The sequence below is a fragment of the Solea solea genome, chromosome 2 (genome assembly GCF_958295425.1).
Source record: "Solea solea chromosome 2, fSolSol10.1, whole genome shotgun sequence".
NCBI classification, from domain to species: domain Eukaryota; kingdom Metazoa; phylum Chordata; class Actinopteri; order Pleuronectiformes; family Soleidae; genus Solea; species Solea solea.
The window spans coordinates 30,979,223-31,001,728 of record NC_081135.1 but is presented as its reverse complement, the minus strand read 5'-3'; the positions used below and the strand labels follow the sequence as shown (position 1 = coordinate 31,001,728).

General features: G+C 38.4%; 1 protein-coding gene across 4 annotated transcripts in view; it reads right to left on the bottom strand.

Moving 5' to 3' along the window:
* Nucleotides 1-22,506, bottom strand: part of pard3bb (par-3 family cell polarity regulator beta b) — a 192,851-nt gene that overhangs the window by 138,544 nt on the left and 31,801 nt on the right. For all 4 annotated transcript variants that reach the window (XM_058617671.1, XM_058617686.1, XM_058617662.1 and 1 more), the window contains exons 4-5: nt 13,642-13,795; nt 7,889-7,983 (exon numbers count right to left, since the gene is read on the bottom strand). In XM_058617671.1, coding sequence (XP_058473654.1) covers nt 7,889-7,983; nt 13,642-13,795 — 249 coding nt within the window. The remainder of the gene's footprint in view (nt 1-7,888; nt 7,984-13,641; nt 13,796-22,506) is intronic.

The window sequence follows — 22,506 nt, the reverse complement described above, 5'->3', positions numbered from 1 at the left end:
ATTTGGGTGCTTTGTGGGGCTGCACAGGTGCAATAGCCAAATAAAAATGAAACCCTGCATTACTTAAATCCCTTTAGATTGAAATTGTTGACAGACTTCAGAATATTTTCATGAAAATTACAGTTAAGATTTTTGTTCAAACAAAATTTTGCAGTTCTACTACTCTAAATGCACGTGTTTCTGTGAGCATATGCAGCCACATGGGTCAATAACGCTCAATGTTAGTGGTCGCCACTAATGGATTCCTAACATGGCCTTTAACCTTTAACCTCCCACCTTCTGCCATATGACCTACACCACCTGTCCGAGTTGGACAAGGGAAAGATTAGAGTGAGGAGAAACTGAGCAAGACGGATGAGTCGTGACAAAATAAAATAGGAGTGAAAGTGGAAAAAGAAAACGGGATGAAAACATCAACAGCTGACGAGAGGAGATGGAAGAAGGTGAAGTGAGACGGATGCAGATACAAAAAACATATGTTGGGGTTTGGCAGCCTGGAATACAATTAGTCTGGTCTGGCTTCATGTGCCGTCATGTGAGCTTAATTACTGACAGGATGACAGGTAACATTAATTATCTTAACCCCTTTGTCATAACAATAGCCACTCAAACATTAATTGGAAAGTGGTGGTTGATTGTACGTCTCATTTAATAAAAGCAAATAGAATGGCATGCTCTCTGTGTGTGTGTGTGTGTGTGTTTCGATGGAAGACTGATGAAGACTTTCACGAGCAGCACATATATTACCAATCAAAGGGTCAGTTAGAACAAGTCAATGAGTCCGAACAAATTAATGTGTCTCATCGTTCATATTAGCCCTGTTCATAACATCAACATGCATCTTAGGTGATCCAGTCACAAATTACATAAGCCGCATCATTGGTTAGGATGTCTTAAACTTTCAGAATGTCCAGACAGGAAATATTACCAGTGCATCAGTGAGATCCGTACAGAGCCCTATGAAATCTGTTTAATTCTTTCCTAATTAATTTTTTCTTAAATCCCTTTTTCGTTCCATTTTAATTCGTCAGAATTTTTTTTTTTTTAATATATTACACTTATTTTACCAGCAAAAAGTGTGATTAAATAAAAGCCACCAGCAATAAGTAATAATAAAAAAAAATAGATAGATAAAAACACAACACTATTTTAATCATGTGCTCCAAGTTGTGGAGATCAACAACCATCTACAGTGGATCAAGTGAAGGTAATACATGGGTAATGAGTCACTTACAGTCACATGGTTGCACCGAGTTCAGAGTTTGTTTGTTTGTTTGTTTGTTCAGATATTTCACGTGATTTTATTGTGTACTGTTAAAAAATAACAATGCATTATAAATCATAAAAGCAATGATTATAAATCATAAAAGCAATGATTATAAATCATAAAAGCGGGGTTTTATGATTTATAATCAGACAATAATCGTACCATCCAAATCTATCACCGTTGCATCCCTATTGGCTATTTTCCATTATTCATAATTATAATTCAATCTGAAATCAAACAAAAAGGAAAGACTATGTACTATACAGGAAAAAAAAAAAAGAAAGCTCGATAGAAGTAATGATTGAAAGACCCGGTACTTTATTTCGGATACAATAAGAATATTCATGCAAAGACCCATTACAAATATATTAAGAACAACTGCAGGGAAAAATTAATACATTAGTCTGCTAACCTTGGACAGCTCAATCAATACTTGTGAGCATTAGTGGCCATCCAAAAACTGGAGAATAGGCAAGCGGAATTTCCATTTTAACTCAATGATGGATAATCCTACCTTGAATAACTATGCATGTTATAAATGGGCTGCAAGCATTTAGGGCTTGGTCCAATCTAATAATTGCTAAAAGTGGATAAAAACAGTGAACTATTAGTGTTATTACTAATTAGTGAATAACCAATCTTCCTAAGTGTTCTCTGAAAATGCTCTGTGTCAGTATGATAAATTAATAGAAATGAATGCTAAACAGTTTGTGCCTGTGTTTTTGTGATTTGTGTGTTTGTGCGTATGTGGGTGTATGTGAAGAAAACATATAGTTATCTATGTGGAATTATCTCTTTGTGCTGCAGATAATGAATTGGGCTGAATATGCGTTGCGATAAATACCATGTCAAAGGGCAAGAGAACTAATCGGGTATGTATATAATGTTCAAAATGTAACATTTGGAAATAGAAGCGAGACAAGTTTAGAATACAAATGGCTAAAACCTCTGTCTCTGACTCAATTGTATGATTATATGATGCGTGTACCATAGGGCTGTGTTCATAACTTCAATTAAATGTTTTCAGATAGCGCCTGAGTATTAAAAAAATGAAACTTATCTACCGATAAAGATATTAGTCCAATACCGTCATTTTAGATTATATATCAACTATGGAGCTGTTAACACATGTACATATTGGGTTGGGTGGCTCAGTGGTTTAGACCAGTACCCCTTTGTGCAGGGACATCATGGTCACAAGTTCAACTCCACCCCTGGCAGGTTGTACTCAATTCCCTTGTAAGTCGCTTTGGATAAAAGCGTCTGCTGAATGACATGTAATGTAATATTGTAACAAATATTGTTTTCCAATGAGAAGAAATAAACGGCCCAAACATGACTCAGCTAAAATGCTTTTCCTGATTTTTATTTACATTTTTACAGTCTGTGTGTAGTGAAGCATACCACATATAGGATTGTTGGATATCCGATCCAGTGATTTCACCGATACCAATACTGACCAATACCGAATCCCAACCTCTAAGGATTAAACCTAATCAGCACTACATGTGTACATCTAACAATCCAGGTGATTCAGAGAAAGTTACAAAAAATATAATAACGGAGATATATTGTGATTTTTCTCAGGAGAATATAATGTGTAAGAGCAAATTTGAAAGGTACAACGATTCTGAAGTCACATCCAGAAGCATCTCATTACTTATTACTACCGATGTGATAAAAACACATTTTTCATCCCACACTTAACATTATTATCACCAGTACAGTAAATTTGAAGATTTGTTAGAACCTGTATACACACTTGGCTATTAAAAACATGACATTGAAAAGCATGCATGAAGGGTGTTTGCACAAAGGCCATGTAACACACATGCAGAAGAATGCACTCATGTACACACAACCCACCGTTGCATGATTTATTTTATTGCCTTATTATCCTCAGTACTACTCTAGACATGAATAAATACTTCTAGCTTGATCAACCGTGTGTGTGCATGTGTAAGGGATAGGGAGAGTGATTCTATGCCCCACTGTACTCATTTGTGCCTGGCATTTAGAAAGGAAGAGCCGCACCAGTAAATCTTTTTGGATTGAAATTAAATAAAGAGTGGATGGAGAGTAGGAGAAAGGACTGAGCGAGAGTGAAGAAAGACAGAGAATTACTGCAAGAAGAGTACTTTCTTCCTCTCATCGCTCTCACCAAAAGGCCAAGTGACAATTTGAACAATTACCCAGGGCTATTACCTCTCTCTGAACCTGGCTGGTCGAGAAGAGACAGACCGATGAGAGAGTGACTGACAGTGTGCACATGTGTGTGAAAAGGAAAGTGTGAGTGAAAGAGTGAGGGACAGTGATGAAGACAAAGAAAGGAAATAATGTGTGAAAAAGATGGGAGAGGAAAAACTTCAAAGGGAACAAAAAGAAAACCATGGACACACAGAAGGTGAAGACATCACAGACAGATGTGGGGGAAGATAGTAGATTAATAATAGTTGTTATGTTGTAACTGACTGACATTGGGAAATAACTTCAGTTTTTTTTTTTTTTTACATTTTGTTTTTTTTTTCTTCAACTTTATAAATGTAAAGACGAAAAACTACTACTAGTTTACACCAAAATACTAGATGTCATAGCTTCAAAAATGTGTTCTTCTGACTGAGTTTGTGCACATTAAATCTGAGAAAAACTCACATCTGATCTTTCTCTTGATTGTTTAATTATTGAGGTGAATTTCAACCAAAATGGGCAAATTGGTGAATAGTAAAAGTACATTTGTCAAAGTTGACAAAAAAAAACACATACAATCAAATGGATGTGTGAAACTGTGAAATGAATCAGGGTCAATACAAGTTAAAATATGATTATTCTGATCAAAGCTGTAATTTTCATATTTTATGTGAAGCCCTTTGATTACCTTGCAGAAAGTGCTGCGTAAATAAACCTCGATTGATTCATTGATTTCGTGAGAAATGAGTGAGCAAAGAAACCTGAGGAGCTGCAATGAGCTGCAAGAAAGAGACACAGAAGCGCAGCTGGTGTAGTTGAAATGACAAGCATGAATGCCATTATGTAGGCGCACTAACACAGAAACACCTTCGAAGCACAGTCTGGTGAGGCCTACTGTGTAACTCACACCCAGCAGTATTTCATACAGACAGCCACAGAAGCAATAGCGCACTATATAAACAGCAAGGATTCAAGCACTGAGAGGTTAACTCTGAGCAACATGATCTTCATTCCTAAGCCTCAACTTATATTTTACTAGAAAAAAAAGTGCATTAGTCAACGCTAAACCATGGGGTTTATTATTCAAGGGTCCACATCCGATCTTATTTTTAAGGTCAAAGGTTTAGAATGATTGGTTTGACCACAACTTACTGCATTCGGCTCCTTGCACCTGCACAAAATGTGCATTGAATGTTCACTGGACAAAATACTGGAGCACAATTAGTATGCTGTTTTCACACATGCCACATGTGACCTCCGAGTTAAGGAAGACTCCACCTGCCCTTCCCTTTCCCACGTGTGTCATGGAACAATGGTACCTTTTTGCATGTCAATAAGAATGTTGTTCTTATTTGCTTGAGAAATAATCTTCTGCTTCAAAACTCAAAATCCATGCTCTGACTTGTCTCCGTTCAGATTACGGTCGCTAAAGCAAGGCCTTCGCCTAACATACATATAAATTGGCTCATTCTAGGGGTTCAGGTTAGGTTAAATTCAGTACCGAAACCATCTTAACACATTAAGTCAGCAGCATCAACACAGCATTCCCCAGTATTTAAATTTCCATCAACATCCATCCATCCATGTTCTACCGCTTTAACCTCCAAAGCTGTGCCAATCTCAGCTGACATAGTTCGCCTGTCCATCGCAGGGACTACACACCTATAATCAATTTAGAGTTTCCAATTTAACTAATCCCCATATTTTTTTGGACTGTGGGAGGAAGCTGGAGAACCCGGAGAAAACTCGACCTGGGTCTTCTTGCTGCAGAGGTTAGAGTGCTAACCACTACACCAACCGTGTGGCCCATTTCCCTCAACAATAATGTCTTAACAGGAAATAACCTACAGTATCTGTCTTTTATCTAAGGGCAGAAGTATGGGTGGAGCTGGACTTTCAGAAGAAATGGAATGCAAATCCTGGGTCAATTCGTGGCTAATCATCATGGTATAGTTATTATTAATCATTTTAAGTTACCTGCAGCAACTGTAAGCAGGTTGTCTGGCCACCTCTGAGAACAATCACATTCCCTAAACGAACTGAACCTTGCAAACAGGTCGGCCTATGGGGACAAACAGGCAGGGTAAAAAGGGATGTTTGTCCAGTGAGGAATCCCACGGGAACGGCGCTTACTACTCAAGAGTCCAATCAGGCGTGCAGTTCCATTACACTTGAGGGATTTGTTATGTCCAGTCATCTACAGAGACCATTACACTGGAACACTAACATAACAAGTCATCAAAACTACATCACTGCACAACTGGCGGACTGTGTTACAGCATTTATGCCCACATTCTGGTAAATAAATGTGTGTCTGTATCCATGAAGCGGAAGTGTTACTACATCAGTGTAAAAAAAAGCACATTTGTGTAAATGCATGTAGTCTCCCCTGAGGAGAAGCTGACAAAAAAACTGTTGTTATAAGTGAGGAGGATGGAAAAAGGAAACAGGAGATCATTTTGAGTTGTTTTACTTTCAGAGTTCACACATTATTTGTCTCCAACCTCTTCTGGAGATTCTGACATTCAAAACAAGCAATAGTGTGGAGAACCAGCGACTTTGACAGTATAACAACATGTAAACGGGCAGCTCATGCACACAACAATAATGCAGGTCTCACTATTAACTACATCTAGATCAGAGGTGTCTCACTCGCGGCTACACCAATCGATTAATGTCATGTCCTAATAAAGGCATGGCCCACGACCTCCTCTTCCTTGTAAACACAGTGTGTATGTCCGAGTCACAGCTGTTTTTAAACCAGTAATAATAAGACACTCGGTTGTAACTATTGCATTAAAAAGTGTTTTTTATTCAGCATTAAATGACACACTAAATATAAGACTGGTTGGTGTTTTAATTGCAGTTGTTATTGACTTCATTTTAGATGTATTTCTCTGTTTTTGTTACATATTCATAGATTTATTCTGCATCACAACTCATTGCCAGACATCAAAACAAGCACTTTTCATACTGTGAAATTATGTGAAACAGTATCATGAATATTTTATTGTGATATCATGATGGAATATTGTGTTATAATCTTTAGCTCATGTTGCCCACCCGCTACTGAACAGCTGTTTTTTTCCTCCGACTTTTTATCTCCAGACCGGCCCCCTCTTGACCAGACTAGACACTCATTTGTTTACACTCATAGTTTGAGACACCCCTGATCTAGATGTTCATGATGCTCAATTGTTCCTTTTCTAAAAGTTATATTTTACTTTTTTGCCCTTTTGGATATCCATAAAGAGAAATTGGATATCGATATTAAAAACTACCTCGACAGTTTTACATCTCCTCTCTGGAAGTGTGCGTTTATCTCCACTGATTGTCTGAATGTTTTCTTAGTGATGCACTGCTTGGCCAAACACAGACACTGATTACTGATTGTAGCTTACTACTGTAGCTGGGTGAAATTCAAAACTGGCAGTGATCAGTCAGCACAGAAATGTGATCAAATTCAACCACAAGAACACGTGCCATTTAAATAGCTCATCTGAACTGAAATGTTACAGCACATCAGAAAGAAAATGTAAATTAAAGCTCAAATGTGGAAAAGCGAGGAATTCTAAATAATGACCATAACACTGCCAGCTTTTCAACATAACATAATGTGATCATGAATATACAATAGCGCAGTCCTACTAAACATCCATGTTTATTTTTAGCAGTACAATCCACATCAAAAACCTTTCCTGGACGCCTCTTGGCGTTTTAAGCCATAGTCCAACTATACACAGCCGTCTCACTTTACGAGAACTTTGTAGCTGTTGTGCTTTACCCTTGGCTCCACGCTTTTTCGACTAGTACCCAAATGGTGCAATAATAAAAGTATTCTTGTCCTTGTTACTTCTTGCAATAAAAATAATCATCCCAGCTGCAGACACATTAATGCTTACTGAAAACACAAGCACACATATTCATATCAATGATTTGCTGAGCTTTTGCAACATAAATGTGAAAATAAGACTGCTGTAAGAATGCTCTTAAAGGAAAGGCTACTGGGTCATTAAAATCAATGTTTTTATCCTCTTAAAAGTGTTAATGTGCTCCACATATTTGTGGCAAATTCCACCAATTAGATCACACACAGCACAAGGTGACTGATAGTGTCCACGAGGATTCATAATTCTAAATCATTGTCTTACAAGAGCTTTTGAAAAGCAAGCACAAGGGTTGAGAATGGAAAACATACGAGGTATCCATGATCGGATGAGTCCATCATAGATTTTACACAACTTCAAGTGCAGCATGAGAGTCAGGCTGCTCACAGAGAAATCTGGTGAAAAAGATAGCTTGGTACCATCTTTTACTTGTGTTAAATTGATAACAAAGGTGCTGTAAAGTTTGAGAAGACTTGTTTCTGTATGTACACAGCCTCAGCTTCAGCGAATAAGTGAATCTTCTTATTCAGTTGCCCACAGGTCTTACCATTTCAGTAGCGTCTCCATTGTGGGAAGGTTCACTCTCTGTCAGCTGAGGGTTGAGGGCTGAATCACTGCTACTTCTCACCAGCAGGGGGGTGTCTGTGGAAAATGCACACACAAAGAGCATGAGTATTCTTCTTCTGCTGCAGTTGGTTTTACTGCATTTAAAAACTAAACAAAAGTATCCACAGTGCGATAGCAAGTTAATAATGTATGTACTATTCTTTTATTTCTGTGTGGATGGGAAACTGCACTCCTTGTTTGGTCAAGGACATGTAAAAAGGAGAAGAAAACATTGTTTTTCGGCAGAAGAATCTGAGTAAAGATGTAAGAGTGTTTATACAGCACGTCTGAATTTATTGGTTAAAAACTGAGAGTGTTTAAAGTAGATGTTCCACAGCCTTTAAAACTGTTTATAGGAGGTGTCACTGTAAGGACTTTGGTGACATGCCAGCAGAAATGTTCCTTTGCTGAATGACCTAAAACAATACTGTAAAATTCCAGTGGCTAAAAGAAACAAAGCCATCTCTCAGTGTGTCTGTCTCCCATCCGACTAGTAATTAAATCTGAGATTTGACACAGAACAACAAAAACAAGACAAAGAATAATGTAAAAATGATGAGATGAAAATGTGTAGTTGCACTACTTCAAAAATACAATACAGCAATCTCTGTCAAGTATGTGAGCGCACACACACACGTGTAGCTGTCTTAGAATCACTAACACTATTTTGATGAAGTCACGGTTCTGCAGAATTCATGTCTAATAATAATCTTCCAGGTGAAGAGTTACAGACCCCGAGCAAGTCACGCCTAGTCACTACAGACAGTAGTTAGTGTGCGATTCTTTCTGGGCGTCAAAGTTAGATACAGGAGAGAGTGAGAGGAGTGAAAAATATTTTTTTGTTGTTGCCGTTAGGTTCAAATAACACATTTCTACATGTGACAACAGTCCAATACTTTTCAAAGTGTGCTCGCAAACAAAAACATCCCAACATTCACGGTTACTAGGTTACATTTCTTATACGAATCATAGTGTAAAATCAGTTAAAACAAGTGTTGGAAAGACAGCAAAATTGCATGTGAAAACAATATCTTTTAAATCAGACTTCTTAAATATAACATAAAGTATCTAGTCGTTTAGGACATAATGTATAATAAGCACGGCATAATTTAAAGATCATAAAAGGCATATTGCCAGCTCCATGAAAACACATGTACATGTACCATTTTTAGATTAATTTATTATTTAATTGAATAAATAAATTAAAAAGTGTTGCTGGTGGTTTGGCGTCATTTACTGGAGGTTAATAGTAAAAGAAATAAAAAATGAGAAAGAACAAAAGGAAACTTGCATAACGATGATTAAATATTCAATAAAATCCAGAGGGGGTTTCTTAATGTACTCTTTATTTTTCCAGTTTTAACGATACCCACTCATCAGCACAGCCTTTACATATGTTTGTTTATATCTGCTGATTACATGTTACAGCAGCAGCATCACAGAGCTCATTGCTGAATGTTGTTTTGGGAGATGATGTGATTGTGAACGGCTTGTTGTGTTCATTACATCTTTAAGCAGCAGCAAGAATGTGTGAGCAGTTAATGAATGGTCCCTTCCCTTCATATCCCTCCTGTGAACACACTGGTGTTCATGCATCCAAATGGCCAATAAGTGGCTGATTTGCAGATCTCTGTGTGCATGTAGGTAACATATGATAGTGTCTCCCTTCTCTTCACATCTCATCAGCCCACTGCATAAAATCATCATTTAAGGGAAGCTGATAGATGAAGCACACCGCATTATTGCCTGTGCTGCCGCTGAAGCTTGGTGAAATAGGGAAATTGAGAGAAAAGTCAACACTGCAGAAAGCTATGCAAATAAATAACATTTATAACTCTGGATATTATTATGATCTGTGTGAGGCACTTCCAATCCACATATCTACCATCCATCCCCATTCCTGGGGCCCATCAATCCATATATACATTAAGAACGTTGTCATGTTAGCCTCTATAGTTCCGCTGGGAATAAAAATGAGAAAGGTGGTGGTGAGGGTGAGGGGAACTCTAAATGAGTGGACTACTCAGAACACATGCCAAATGATATTTGTAGGGTCATATATTGATTGTCACAAAATGGACCCTTGGTGCTCTTAAGACTGGCTGGGGGTATGGATTACATCAAACGCAATCAATTCATCTGTTCAAGAAAAGCCAGTAGAAGAGGGATAAAAGGATAGCGAACAAAAGAAGCAAAAATGACACATGGGAAGGAGACGGACATATAATTAATAAGATAATCAGTGAAATGTAAAAAATATACAAACATTGTCTAGATGCTTATTAACACTAGAAACTGTGTCTAACAGCTTTATTTTTCTGTCTAAGATCAACATTTGACACAAGGCTTCTTGAAATTAAGTCAGTTAGAGACCACCAACTGTATCCCCTCTATGCTCCATTCAGTTACAGTAAGACTACCATCTAAAAGTTATGTAATATATGGTACCAGACCAGTTTTCAGTGCCTGCACTGTTTCCATAAGCCATCGCTCCATCCACATAACCTCAATTAATTTGCTGCTCAGTGCTAGATCAAGCAGCTCTACGACCAGCTCCTTAACTGTACATCTCTGCAGGCTGCAAGTCTGCTGGCTGCAAGTCTGCTGGCTGCCCACGACCTCACAGATTTCTTCAATTGCCAAGTGGTGATGGAGGCGAGCCGTGTGTGAACAGAAGCGGCCAGAGACACGTTTCAATCATGCGCCTCCATCTTTGTTTGATCAAAATCCAGATCCCCAGGTCATGGCAGGTTGAGAAAAGAAATTTCATGTGCCCACTGGAGCAAACACAAACAAGGACATTATGCAAAAATTCAAAAGTCCAACTTCAACACAATAACAATACAGGAGGTGGTTATTGTGTGAGGCATATTAAACAGTAAAACAGACTTAAGTCTGACCTTCCCCTATTGACAGTGATGGTCTCCAGAGCTCTGTTATCTCTAATCTTCCATGACAGTCACACATTACCACTAATCTCTGCTGACAGGCGACCAGACTAAAACAGACTAAACTTCCTGTCATTACAGTGTCTGGATTATAAATCTGAGGCCTCTTCACAACTCAGAAAGGTCAGAACAAACTGAAATGTAGTGTCAAAAAGCTAGCTCTTGTGGTAGGAATAGCAACATGGGTTTTGTTGCCAAAATTCAAATACAGGAGATGAGTATGAATATTCTACTATAGGTTTGATTATAAAAAAATCTATCAGCTAATCAATGTGACTATGTGCAATTTGTTTCATCAGTGACTGCATTGTTATACTGTAATTTGTGGTGCATCCATTACCACAAGGTGGCAGAAGTAGCAAGCATTTTGTTAGTGTACTGTATGTGTGTTTGCAGAAGTGATGACAAATATGAGGTTTCTTGAATGCATCTTGCAGCCACTCCTCTACACTCAACACCTTGTGCCCCCCCGGAGAAGTGAATGATACCAGGGACATAAAACGCATCTCGTTAATTACTCGTCTAAGTGTCCATGCTGTGAACTCTGCATTACTCTCACAAGCTCTCGTGTGCTGAAGTGCTTTGTTTGTTTTCTTGGAGTGGAGAAATATCAGTCGGATTATCCTTGGATTATATACTGACTGTCGAACAGCACTTTTGCTTGAAATGCCCATACAGAGCAAAGACTGACTCATAAGTGGTAGAATTATATATATTATTATAATTATTATAATAATAATAATTAATTATAATATTGGAATATCTCAACCCCTTCTCAAGTTGTCACAAGGCTAAACTAATCATGGGAGATGGGACTTGGTAACAGGAGTGAATATGGTTCTGCAATTTTTCTCTTTCTTGTTTGATACATTTAAAAATAATATCCAATATATTCCACTGCCATCATTAAACACACAAGCGGAAAATAATGAAACATGCTGACATATTGCAGTTTACAAGAGATAAATGCATTCTATCACACTTCATTTGACTTAGTAATCGCATCTTGAAAACAACCTTGACAGCTTATGTTTAAATATTAAGTGCCAAACAAGATGTATGGCACAGTTGTGCAACAGAACTGATACTGAATCTACAATTGTTGCCTAAAGAAAGTGGAATCAGTGATTAGCTGAAAGCAGACAAACTAGAAGTAATGCATAGGTTTCAGCTAATAATAGCTATGAACAATCCATCGCACAAATGGTTTGGTTTTATGCGGCAACAATACATTTGGACATGTTACTATGACAGGTTTATGCTTAGCCACACTAACGTCTTAAGTACCTGAATTGACCTGAAATGAGACAGAAACAGAGATAAAAAGGAGAGAATAAAGGTAGAGTTGAAGACAAACAGAAAAACAGAAAGGGAGACAGAAAGTGAGGCACAAAAAAAGGAATAAAGAAAGAAAGGTCACGCAGATAGGTATTTTCCAAATAACATTAACCAGACACAGACATCAGTTTTTCCTGTTCAGGCTGACAGAACACATACACTTCCTGTCTTTTCTTTCTTCTTCCTCTCCTCCTCTCTCTCTCTCTCTCTCTCTCTCTCTCTCTGCCACCTCTCCTGATTATCTTTCATCCCCATTTCAGTCTGCATTTCAGAGACATAAAATAAACTAAGGTGAAATTTCAGCTGTCCTCAAATTATTTTCTTATTTTAAGTATCTTACGAATTCCATTTACAACCAGACCTTAATCTGTAGCGTATGGCAGCTAGCATCAAATTAACAGCACATCTATTGTCAACAAAACATGTTGCTCTGAAACTGTATTCTACAAAAAAGGGTGAAATGTCAGTTATGTACATTTAATATTCTAAGTGTCTACCCATCAGTCCAAAATGGTGACTTGACTGCAATCATTCACAGACTTCAGTAACTTGGCCATGCAGTTTCTTCAGTCACAATGACCCTGTTCCTTCATTAACATCAGTCACGGCTTTGACCCTGTAATGCAACGACCTACAAGTTACGCCTAAAGAGTAAAAGAGCCCCCAATGGATTTATTTGAAAGAATGGTTAAACCATGTAATATAAACCTTGGCATCACATAGATCTTGCTTAGGTCTCCAATGGGGGTGGGGGGGGGGGGGGGGGGGTGTGTGTGTTCTGAACATGAGTATTTTGTGTCTGACAGCAAATAAGATCAGACAGAGAGGTTGAGTTAACATGGACTGGTTTGTCTTCACAGGTAAAATACCTCGTCTTTGACTTTGGACACAGTTTATATTTTGATGTGATAACAAATGCCAGAGCCAAACTGGGATTTAGGTCATTGCTTTCCCTCTACAAAGCACAGAGAATCATTGAGCACCAGAAAAGGACACCATACTAATATACAGGTACCATAGTAATATAGTTAATCCCTTTGCTCTTAGAATAGCCTTGGTTGTCTATGCCAGGGAATCTGCACAATGTTATAAACTTTCCTTTGAGATTCTGCTCCATGTTGATATGACTACATCGCATAATGTCTTGCTTTATCACATCCTAAAACTGTTCTATTAGACTCAGATTTGGTGAGTAGGGAGGGCACTGAAGTGCACATAATTTCTCTGCACTCACATGAATCACTGCTATGCTTGAAGTAGCCAAAAAGAGTTACAAAATATAAGCAGTTCATAGATCTGCAAACATGAAGATTTGATTGTTTTTGATGGGTGGATTATCCAGTGTCTGACGTATCAAGAGTCAAGACTGGAAATGAAATTGACTGTACGTAAAAGCAAAATAACTTACTGGACTTGAGCACTGAGGAATTAACTTCAATCTCCCCCCCAGCAATTGGCTGGAACGCAGAGAGCTCAGACTGGTAGAGTTCAGGGCTGGGAGCTAGACTTGTGTTAGCCACACCCCTCTGCTGGGCTTCCTGTTCCTCATACACCGCCATCAGCTGAAGGAAAAAAAACATACACAACGGCTTGGGTTATTTTTCAATTACATTACTTTTGTTCTCTTCATCCATTGTGAACATTTGATCACAGTGGAGCAGCAGGAATTCTGTTCAATTATTCTTATATAATTGCACTTACAGCATCTCTGGTTGTTTGATATTTACTACTCTCTACTAACGCTCCACTCACAGAGAGAGAATAGCTGCTGTTTCTTTGTATTATAGTGTACATTTAGAGGTCACATATAAAATTATGGACAAAAGAAAAGAGAAGACACAAGATTCAGATCAGCCGTAGTCAGCACAATCAGGCACAGGCACGTTCCATCAACTTCTATTTAAACAATATGATTTACAAATGCATATCGTCAACAGGTGTCAGATTTCAGTTGATGATTAAAAAACTATAAATACTTGTGTGTATGTACACAACATGTGATTTACCTTATGGATGAGGACACTATAGAGGACATCCAAGGAGCCCAGCATTGTTGTCACAGTGTATTATCTACTGATTAGCAAGTGATTCCATTTGTGTCTCCCGTGAGCATGTGTGTGCCACTCTGCTAGCTCAAACAGTATTATATAGTGGAAAGCCTCTCCCCCCCTTGCACTGAGTCTGCGTTTAAGCTAACATGGCACATGGGTCGTCAACACAGTGTTCTAGGGGCCTCCATGCATGAGCTGAATAGACCTGTGTGAGTGCATGTGTGTATGTTTGTGTGTGTTGTGTCTATAGTGGTCGAGAGTGGGAAAAAAAGAGGACTTTGCCAGTAAAGCCAGAGGCTTCCTGCCTCACTGGAAGCCACAAGTGAGTTAAGAACTCTTTCATTTTCACATACACACTACAAACAACAACAAATATATATGGAAGTCTTACTAAGCTAATAGCAGGATATTGCACTGTGGCAGAAAGGCAAAAACAATTGAGCTGACCTTACAAAAATGTAGTTCTAAAACAAACAGCATTGCCAATAATTCAGACTCTAGAAGTCTCTAGATACTTGTATATTTTTTCCAAGCCAACCTGATTTTTACTGGAAGCTTTATCACTTGGTTTTTGATAAGCTTGTATCAGAATAAACAACAACAAAAAACTTCATAGGGTCACTGAAGCATCTGCCTTTAAGCAATACAATGTTAGGAACTGCTTTTAGCATCACTTGAAAACACCCACCTGTGTATGTATAATTATCACAGTTGTAGTCTTTTAAGTGCTGTAGCGGCATGTAGGTGTTGCATGTTGTTGTATGTGGTACATGTTGTTGTAATATATGTATATGAGACGCACTGATAATTGTACTCAATTTTTGCTGCATAACCTCACCAGGCACACATCAAAACAGTATCAAATTATACACTATCGCACCTTACGCACCATTTTCCCATCCATATCTCACCAACTATTCTGCATCACTGACACCTCTCAGTCTCTCACACATTCATGTTCCATCACACTCCCCACTTCCATCTGCCTAACACACATCTGCTCCATCTCTCCTATAAATTTAACTGTGTCTCTTGTTTAGGTTCCTGCTCCTCACGACACATACTCTCCCTCGTCTCTACTAATTCCTCATGACCTCACATTGGTTTCAGTAAACCAGAGTAAGAACAAGCAGAGGTGAAATGACAGCAAGGAAAATTATAAAAAAAAAATAATAATTTGAAAGAGTGATGGGGAAAATGGGTAGAGAAATTAAACTTAGCCTTGCAGTGTCAAGACTTGGAAGGAAAGGAAAGGAAAGACAGCAAGATGAGATAGGGAGGACTCGGTCTCTATTCTTGCCAACAGGGGGCTCAAAGACCTGCCAAACTAAATGACTGAGCATGAGAGAGCTGAAGGGAAGGTGAGATTACACAGAGTTAAAGGTCTGAGTGAAGTGGTCATGAAAATGTGGGAGGAAGAAGCAGGGAAAGTAATATATTGATAATAATGAGTGGGGGTTGGTGGTTATGCAGTACCATAAAAACCTAAGGGATATCAGAGCGCAAGACCAAACTAGAAACTAGAGATTATGTCAAGCACTAGAGCCGTGGATCCCAGAAGGTGGAGCCTGTGAAAAACTTAAAACATTTATGTTGACATCACTGCCTCAATTTCTATTTGAATCATTCAAATCTAGAACTATATTTCAGGCTTAAGCGATAAAGTATTTCTATATTGTAAGCTTATGGACATCCCATGCTTTTTAGTGTGTATGAAATGTTTTCCATTTTTTTATTTTTATTTTTTTACAAATTTCAACTGACATATGTCTCCATTGTACTATTATACTTGCAATTAACCATTAGTCATCCTGTCATTAAATTTGACACAGGAAGATAAAAGATGGTAGTAAACTTCTGTTGTTTCCCCTCTATTTTTCAGTTGCAGCTTACTGTCAAAACACAATTTACTTTCATCAAATGACAACCTCACCCAAATGATTTCATCTATCTGTGAGAATGAGCACTTGAGCTTGAAACACACGTGAACAAAAGAAGGCTTTGTTTTGATTTACTTTGGCTGATTATGCCACAAAGTGTGGTTTGTTGTGTCATTTTGCTCTCATATATAATATTTGAGATTTTTGGGGACAGCACAATACAGCACAATACCACTTTTTCGTGACCTATACCGATATCTAAACTCGAGTATCTTCCAATACCAATATCAGTGAAATACAGTCATTTTAGACCATTTAAACTATGAAGCTTTAACAACACCTTTGTGTTGAATCATTTCAAGCTATTTCTAAGACATAATTCTCCAACTGTGTAACAAATATTCTTCTCCCAGAAATAAACACTCCACCGCATGACTATTTTATTCGGACTGTGTCAGAATTTACATAATTATATCTGACCCATATCCGAGCCAGTGATTTTGACCAGTGTAGGAGCGATACCGAGTATTGTATCGGCTCATCCCTACTCGAGTGTCTTTGCTGTAGCAATGCTATAGCCAATAGATCACCGGACGTCATGTGACTCAGTTTGTTTATACCACTATGGTCCTTTTTAAGGTCTGCACTTGAAATCATTTTTTCACATCATAACCTTTTTAATCAGGTCAATTAGGGCTTTATCGATTAGTGCGGAGTCAATCAATAAAATGCTACAATCAGCCAAATGCATGAGCATGTACACTGTTCACAGAAAGAGCACGCCAAACAATCTATAAAAATGCAGAGCCTAACTGTACGGCACTGTGCTTTGATTTTCACTCACGACCACTTACCATAAAAGAATCTATGATTATCAGAGTGTGTGTGTGTGTGTGTGTGTGTGTGATCTTATGCAGTCAGCAAAAGGCTACTCAATGACCACTCCATCACCTAAGCCTTGAATGGTTGAAGTGGCCACACATGACGGCACTTGTCGTCATGTGTGTTCATGTGTGGCCACACAATGGATCAGTAAAATGAGTCCAGGTTAATCATGTACAACACAAAAGATTGAATTACAGTAAAAAAAAAAAATAATATTTCTTCAGCAATATGGATGTTTGCAGCTTTACTTAGCATCAGGCTATCAATGTCATCTACTTTTATCTTCCTGGTCTTTGACAACACATTTGAAATTAGGACTGTAACTGATGATTAGTTTAATGATCAAACTGAATGATTTCTTTGTAATATAGATTTTTTAATTAAAAAAAAATAAACATTTAAACCGATTGATACATTTTCAAATTCGTTGACTATTAATTCAGTAATGAATTAATAATCGATTACACATTGCAGCCCTAATTAAATTGAGATTTAATCTTCTAAGAGACACTAGAAAGTAGAAAAGGTCCTGCAGGTGATAAAAGTGTGGAGAGCAATGGTGTCTCTGTATTGATTTGACAGCAAAACAGTCACACACCAAGCTGATGACTTATGTCACTTGTATTTCAGTCTGTCCATTTTTTGTACAAGTTTGCACATATTTATAAAAGTCTTGTCATGGTGGGTTACTGAGTAGTCCAATGAGGGGAAAATTAATTTATAGATTTTAGCATAAAGCTGCAAGTGAAGGGTTTTGAATACATTAATAATGCACTAAACACACACACACACACACACACACACACACACACACACACACACACAGTGATACTGGAAAGAGTGACAGCACCACCTAGCTCTACACAACCAAAACTACATTTTAAGTACACCTTGAACCCAGTGGAACAACCACACACACACACATTCCTGTATAGCATTCTTGGTGAGGACACTTTCGACGTAATAGACGTAATGTATTCCCTAGCCACTCACCCTAACTTTAACTATCAAACTATCACAGCTAAATGCCAAACCTAACCCTTAACCTAAACATTCTACACCAAGTCTTAACCCATAAACTGCCCTTTTATGGTGCGACAGAATGCGACAACCAGCTAAATTATTCTAACTTTCGCAAAATGTCCTCAGTGAATGTGTTTTTTAAGTTTTTGGGTCCTCTGTAAGATATATATATATATATATATATATACACATACATACACACACACACACACACACTTAAATACAAGTGCCTGTCCCTGTGGCATCCACACATCTAAAACAAAAGAACACTTTTTATGCCAGTGAGAAGTAAAGACAAAGACCGGCTGCTTTGTTAAAATCCATTTGTATATATGCCCATATCTGCTCAACAGTTTGGTAGAAAAAAACTTGGCACCATACCTTGTGGTGTATGCAGACTCTATTATATTTTTTAGTTGTGTTTTGAGCTTTGCTGCTGCACTTTACAGGCCCAGTGGGCTGTTTTTTATCAGCGTGTCGTCATCCCTCTCTTTGCCCTTCTGATGTAATACCAAAGACATTTTTATGTCTCATGACATAATTTGATGCTCTTTGTGCAGTATACATAAAAGAAGTCAGAGCGCCGCCACTAATGTGGCAAGATAAGGTCACTCGAGCAGACATACCGGCTCCCTGTAAAGCTAGTGTGACAGGTAATTTTTTAAAAGGTTTGCACATTTCGGTGTGATGCCCATAAAATAATTGTGCAGATAAAAAAGGAGAATTTGAATGAACCCTGAGGCAGGTCAGTTCTGTGTAAGGCTATGTGCCGGTTGGTCTTTACTTCCATCATCAGCAAATATTCCTGCTTAGCACCGTTTCCCCCCGGCTTCCCTTTGCCTTTCCTCTTTTGCTTCCACACATGTCCTCTCCCTTCACTCGCCTTTATTCTCTGGCTGCCTCTTTATCATATTGCTTCCTCTTTTTGCTTCTTTTTCTCTCTCCAATGCTTGGTCTCCATGTTCTCCCTTTGTGTTCTGTCCTCTGTCCCCTTCTTCCCGCTGAGCTATAGTGGTTCCCTACAAATTAGCTGATGTAAATCATCATGTTCCTGCACTTTTCTCCATCAGATACATGAGCAAAGCAACAAAGAGCTTATCGATTTACACATGAATCTGATGCATCCATGTTCACTCTGCGACTCAATACACGTAATCTCACCATTTTTATCCCTTTGTGTATTTTTCCCGGCTCTTGTTTTAACTCTTGTAATGTCTACATTTCTTATAGACAGAGAGCACAAGAAAGCTTTTCACATCAATGACAGATTTATGTACAGATTAAAAATCACTAAGCAGAAAGGGATGTATATTTAACCGTACTACAAAGGCAACAGCAAAGACACTGCACAAAAGGACAGCGACAAAAAGAGACACACACAAACGTACACACATCTCTGACAGTGACCTCTCCACTGTAATCGATCCATCTCCAAGGTAATCAATAAATAGGATGGTGGTGTCTCCGTATGGAGAATATAGAATGAATGAAATTCACCTGCTCAGCAGTTTCATGCTTGTGTGCTTGTTTGTGTGTGTGTGGTTGAGGGTGTGCGTGTGCTGACCCCAATTGATTTCCAGTCACCTCATGTCTCAATGGAGCATGTGAAACCCGGACAAAACAGACAAGATGAATGGGTGACAGATATATTGTGAAGAACGAGAAGCAAAGATACAAAGATAGAGAGAGTAAGGCTGTTGCAAGTAGACAGAGAGGGAGATAAAAATAGAGAAGAAAATGAGAAAGAGAAATATGATACAGACATATCATTTGGAGATAAAGACAGTATAAGCAATTTCGACAGTTAAAAGCAGAGCAGCATCCATCCATATCAGCAGGACAAGTGTTTGGTGACTTTGTGAACTTCAGACAGACAGAACTTTACTGTCTGCCACACAGCCAAAATGTAACGACAGCTTCTGTTTCCTCAGTGTGTGCATGAAAATGGATGTGTGTTTGTATCTATCATGAACTTGTGCACGGAGAACAATATCTGTGTGTGAATGCGTGTGTGTGTGTGTGTGTGTTAACCGTGTACCACTGCATCCCCGAGGCTGTGTGTGGACCACACATGGCCATATGGAAGAGCGTTATGGAGATATGCCGTGGCACAGATGGACACATTCTGTTCAGGCCATATTCCCAATGATCTAGCAGTAGCAGTCCTAATGGCTTGCGTTCACGAATCAAAGGGAGCCTATTAACCAGAGGAAGCTGCACAGGCTCCACCCTCTGGGAAGATGAGAGCTCATTACAAATTGTGAGTCAGACTTGAAGCTTAAAAATGCTGTTTTGGTTCAAAATATACAGCCTAGAAGTGTATCAGACTGAAGTGACTACCGCATGGACCACACTTTGAGTGCAGCTTAGCCTTAGATTTTAGAGTATGTCGAATGCCCTCATGACCCATCAGAAAGACAACACAGTGTTTTTCTAGGGGTGCCATGATCTCTACTGTAAATCGGATATTAAACGAAGCAACATCGCAATCTTGACCTTTGAAAGCAAAGGTGGAATCAAGGACTTAACCATGCCCCCAATGTAACGTCCTGCAGGTGTGCCAAAGAGGAAGAAAAACACAGTGCTGTGGTTGTAGCCATTGTAGCAAGACTACACTTCTCTGAAATCACCCATGTGTAAACATTTTGTGTTCCCCATGAGTTTTGTCAACATAAGCTATGTTTTATGTAGCATTGTATATCTTTGCATCTATCATTAGGATGTAAATGTAACTACGAAATCCATTAACACAGGCAACTCTTTTGCCCTCATTTGGAGCGAAACTTTTTCAAAATTCAACTCGCACTATAGGTAGCAACAGAGAAGACATTAACTGGTTATTGCTGCATTCATATTGTGAATGAATTTCAGGCCTTAGTGTGGTAAGTTGCAAACAAATGATGGACACTCATGACACCATGTAGACACTCAAAATGATCCTAGACTGAACTAGATAAGTCTAAAAATGGCAGACCCATCTGCATTAAAAGAGAGAAAAAAAGATTGTGAATCGAATTGAATCGTGACCTTAAAATTGAAAATCCCACACGCCTATGTTATACTGTGAAAATGCAAGGTAAACCATCCTCCTGGGCAGAAAATCACGACACCAAAGTATTTGAAAAACAGCCTTCAGTGGGTTCTACTTCATGAATGGCAACAACCAAATCTGCGGAATCACCCGTTAGCTTAGCTCCAACCATTTGGAGCGGCAGAGAAGGCAACACAGAACAACCTCATATGTCTAATAGTAAGAGTAATAACAAATAATAAGAATAATGTCACACGTGCGTGCGTGCGTGCGTGCGTGTGTGTGGAGGAATATCTAAAAATGTTTGAAGGAATAGCATTTCATGTAAAAATGAGGATATGTTGATATAAAAGCTGCAGACTACTATATGTAACACATTTTTCACAAGCATCTTGATTTAAATACTTTAAGTCCTGGTTTAAAACCGTCATACTAACAACATTTAAAAAAGACTCTTAAAAGGGTTTATTTTAGCCAAAATAATAACCTCCTTGATTTATTTCCTGGCTGTCCTTGATTTTAGCTAGGTGTACATAATAAACTGACAGCCAAGTAAAATTTGAACAGTAGGCAAACGGGAAATGCCAACAATTAAATTAATTAGATATGCTCATATGAATAGATCAGCACTAACTGATGCAGGAGCTTATGGAGCTTGGTGCTGACCACTCATCACTTCTCTATCCCCAATCAGCCCTGATTAAAAATGTTTAGCTTTGGAAAGTATGGAAAAAGGCTCTCTGTCTGCAGTTTGCCAGTTTTCTGCTGCTGTTCAATTACATAAGTAGTTCTGCTGAATTTCTTTACATCAATTTACCACACAAACCATATATCTTTGCATTACCAATAATATTATGGAGAGAACAATTAATAGTAAGGCTAGCAATGATTACTAGATTGTTATTATTGTTTTTATTTTAATTATTATTATTTTGAATGTCTACTTGCACCGGGGTTTGTGCACCTGTGGAAGACCCAAAATGAGAGAACTTTGCCTTTTTTCACCAGCTGTGTGTATAAACGAAGATAATACTGCAGATTGCTGCTTACTTATTAAATACAACTTTCTATGATGGCTAAGTGGTTAGCACTGTTGCCTCATAGCAAGACAGTGCTGAATTCAATTCCCAATGTGGGACCTTTTTGTGTGGTCCTTTTTGCATGTTCTCCCTGTGTCTGTGTGGGTTTTTCCAGGCTCTCTGGTTTCCTCTCACCATCAAATTATGTATGAATGTTAGACACATTTAGTCAGGTTAGGTTAGGTCCATTGTGCGGTGGTGCACTCAGTCAACTCTGATCAACCCTCCATCTGACCTCGTAATTTCAATGTGCAATATCAGTTGTATAATGACACTAAAGATGCTTTCCTTTCCTCCTAATAGACCAGCTTTTTAAAGGTGACA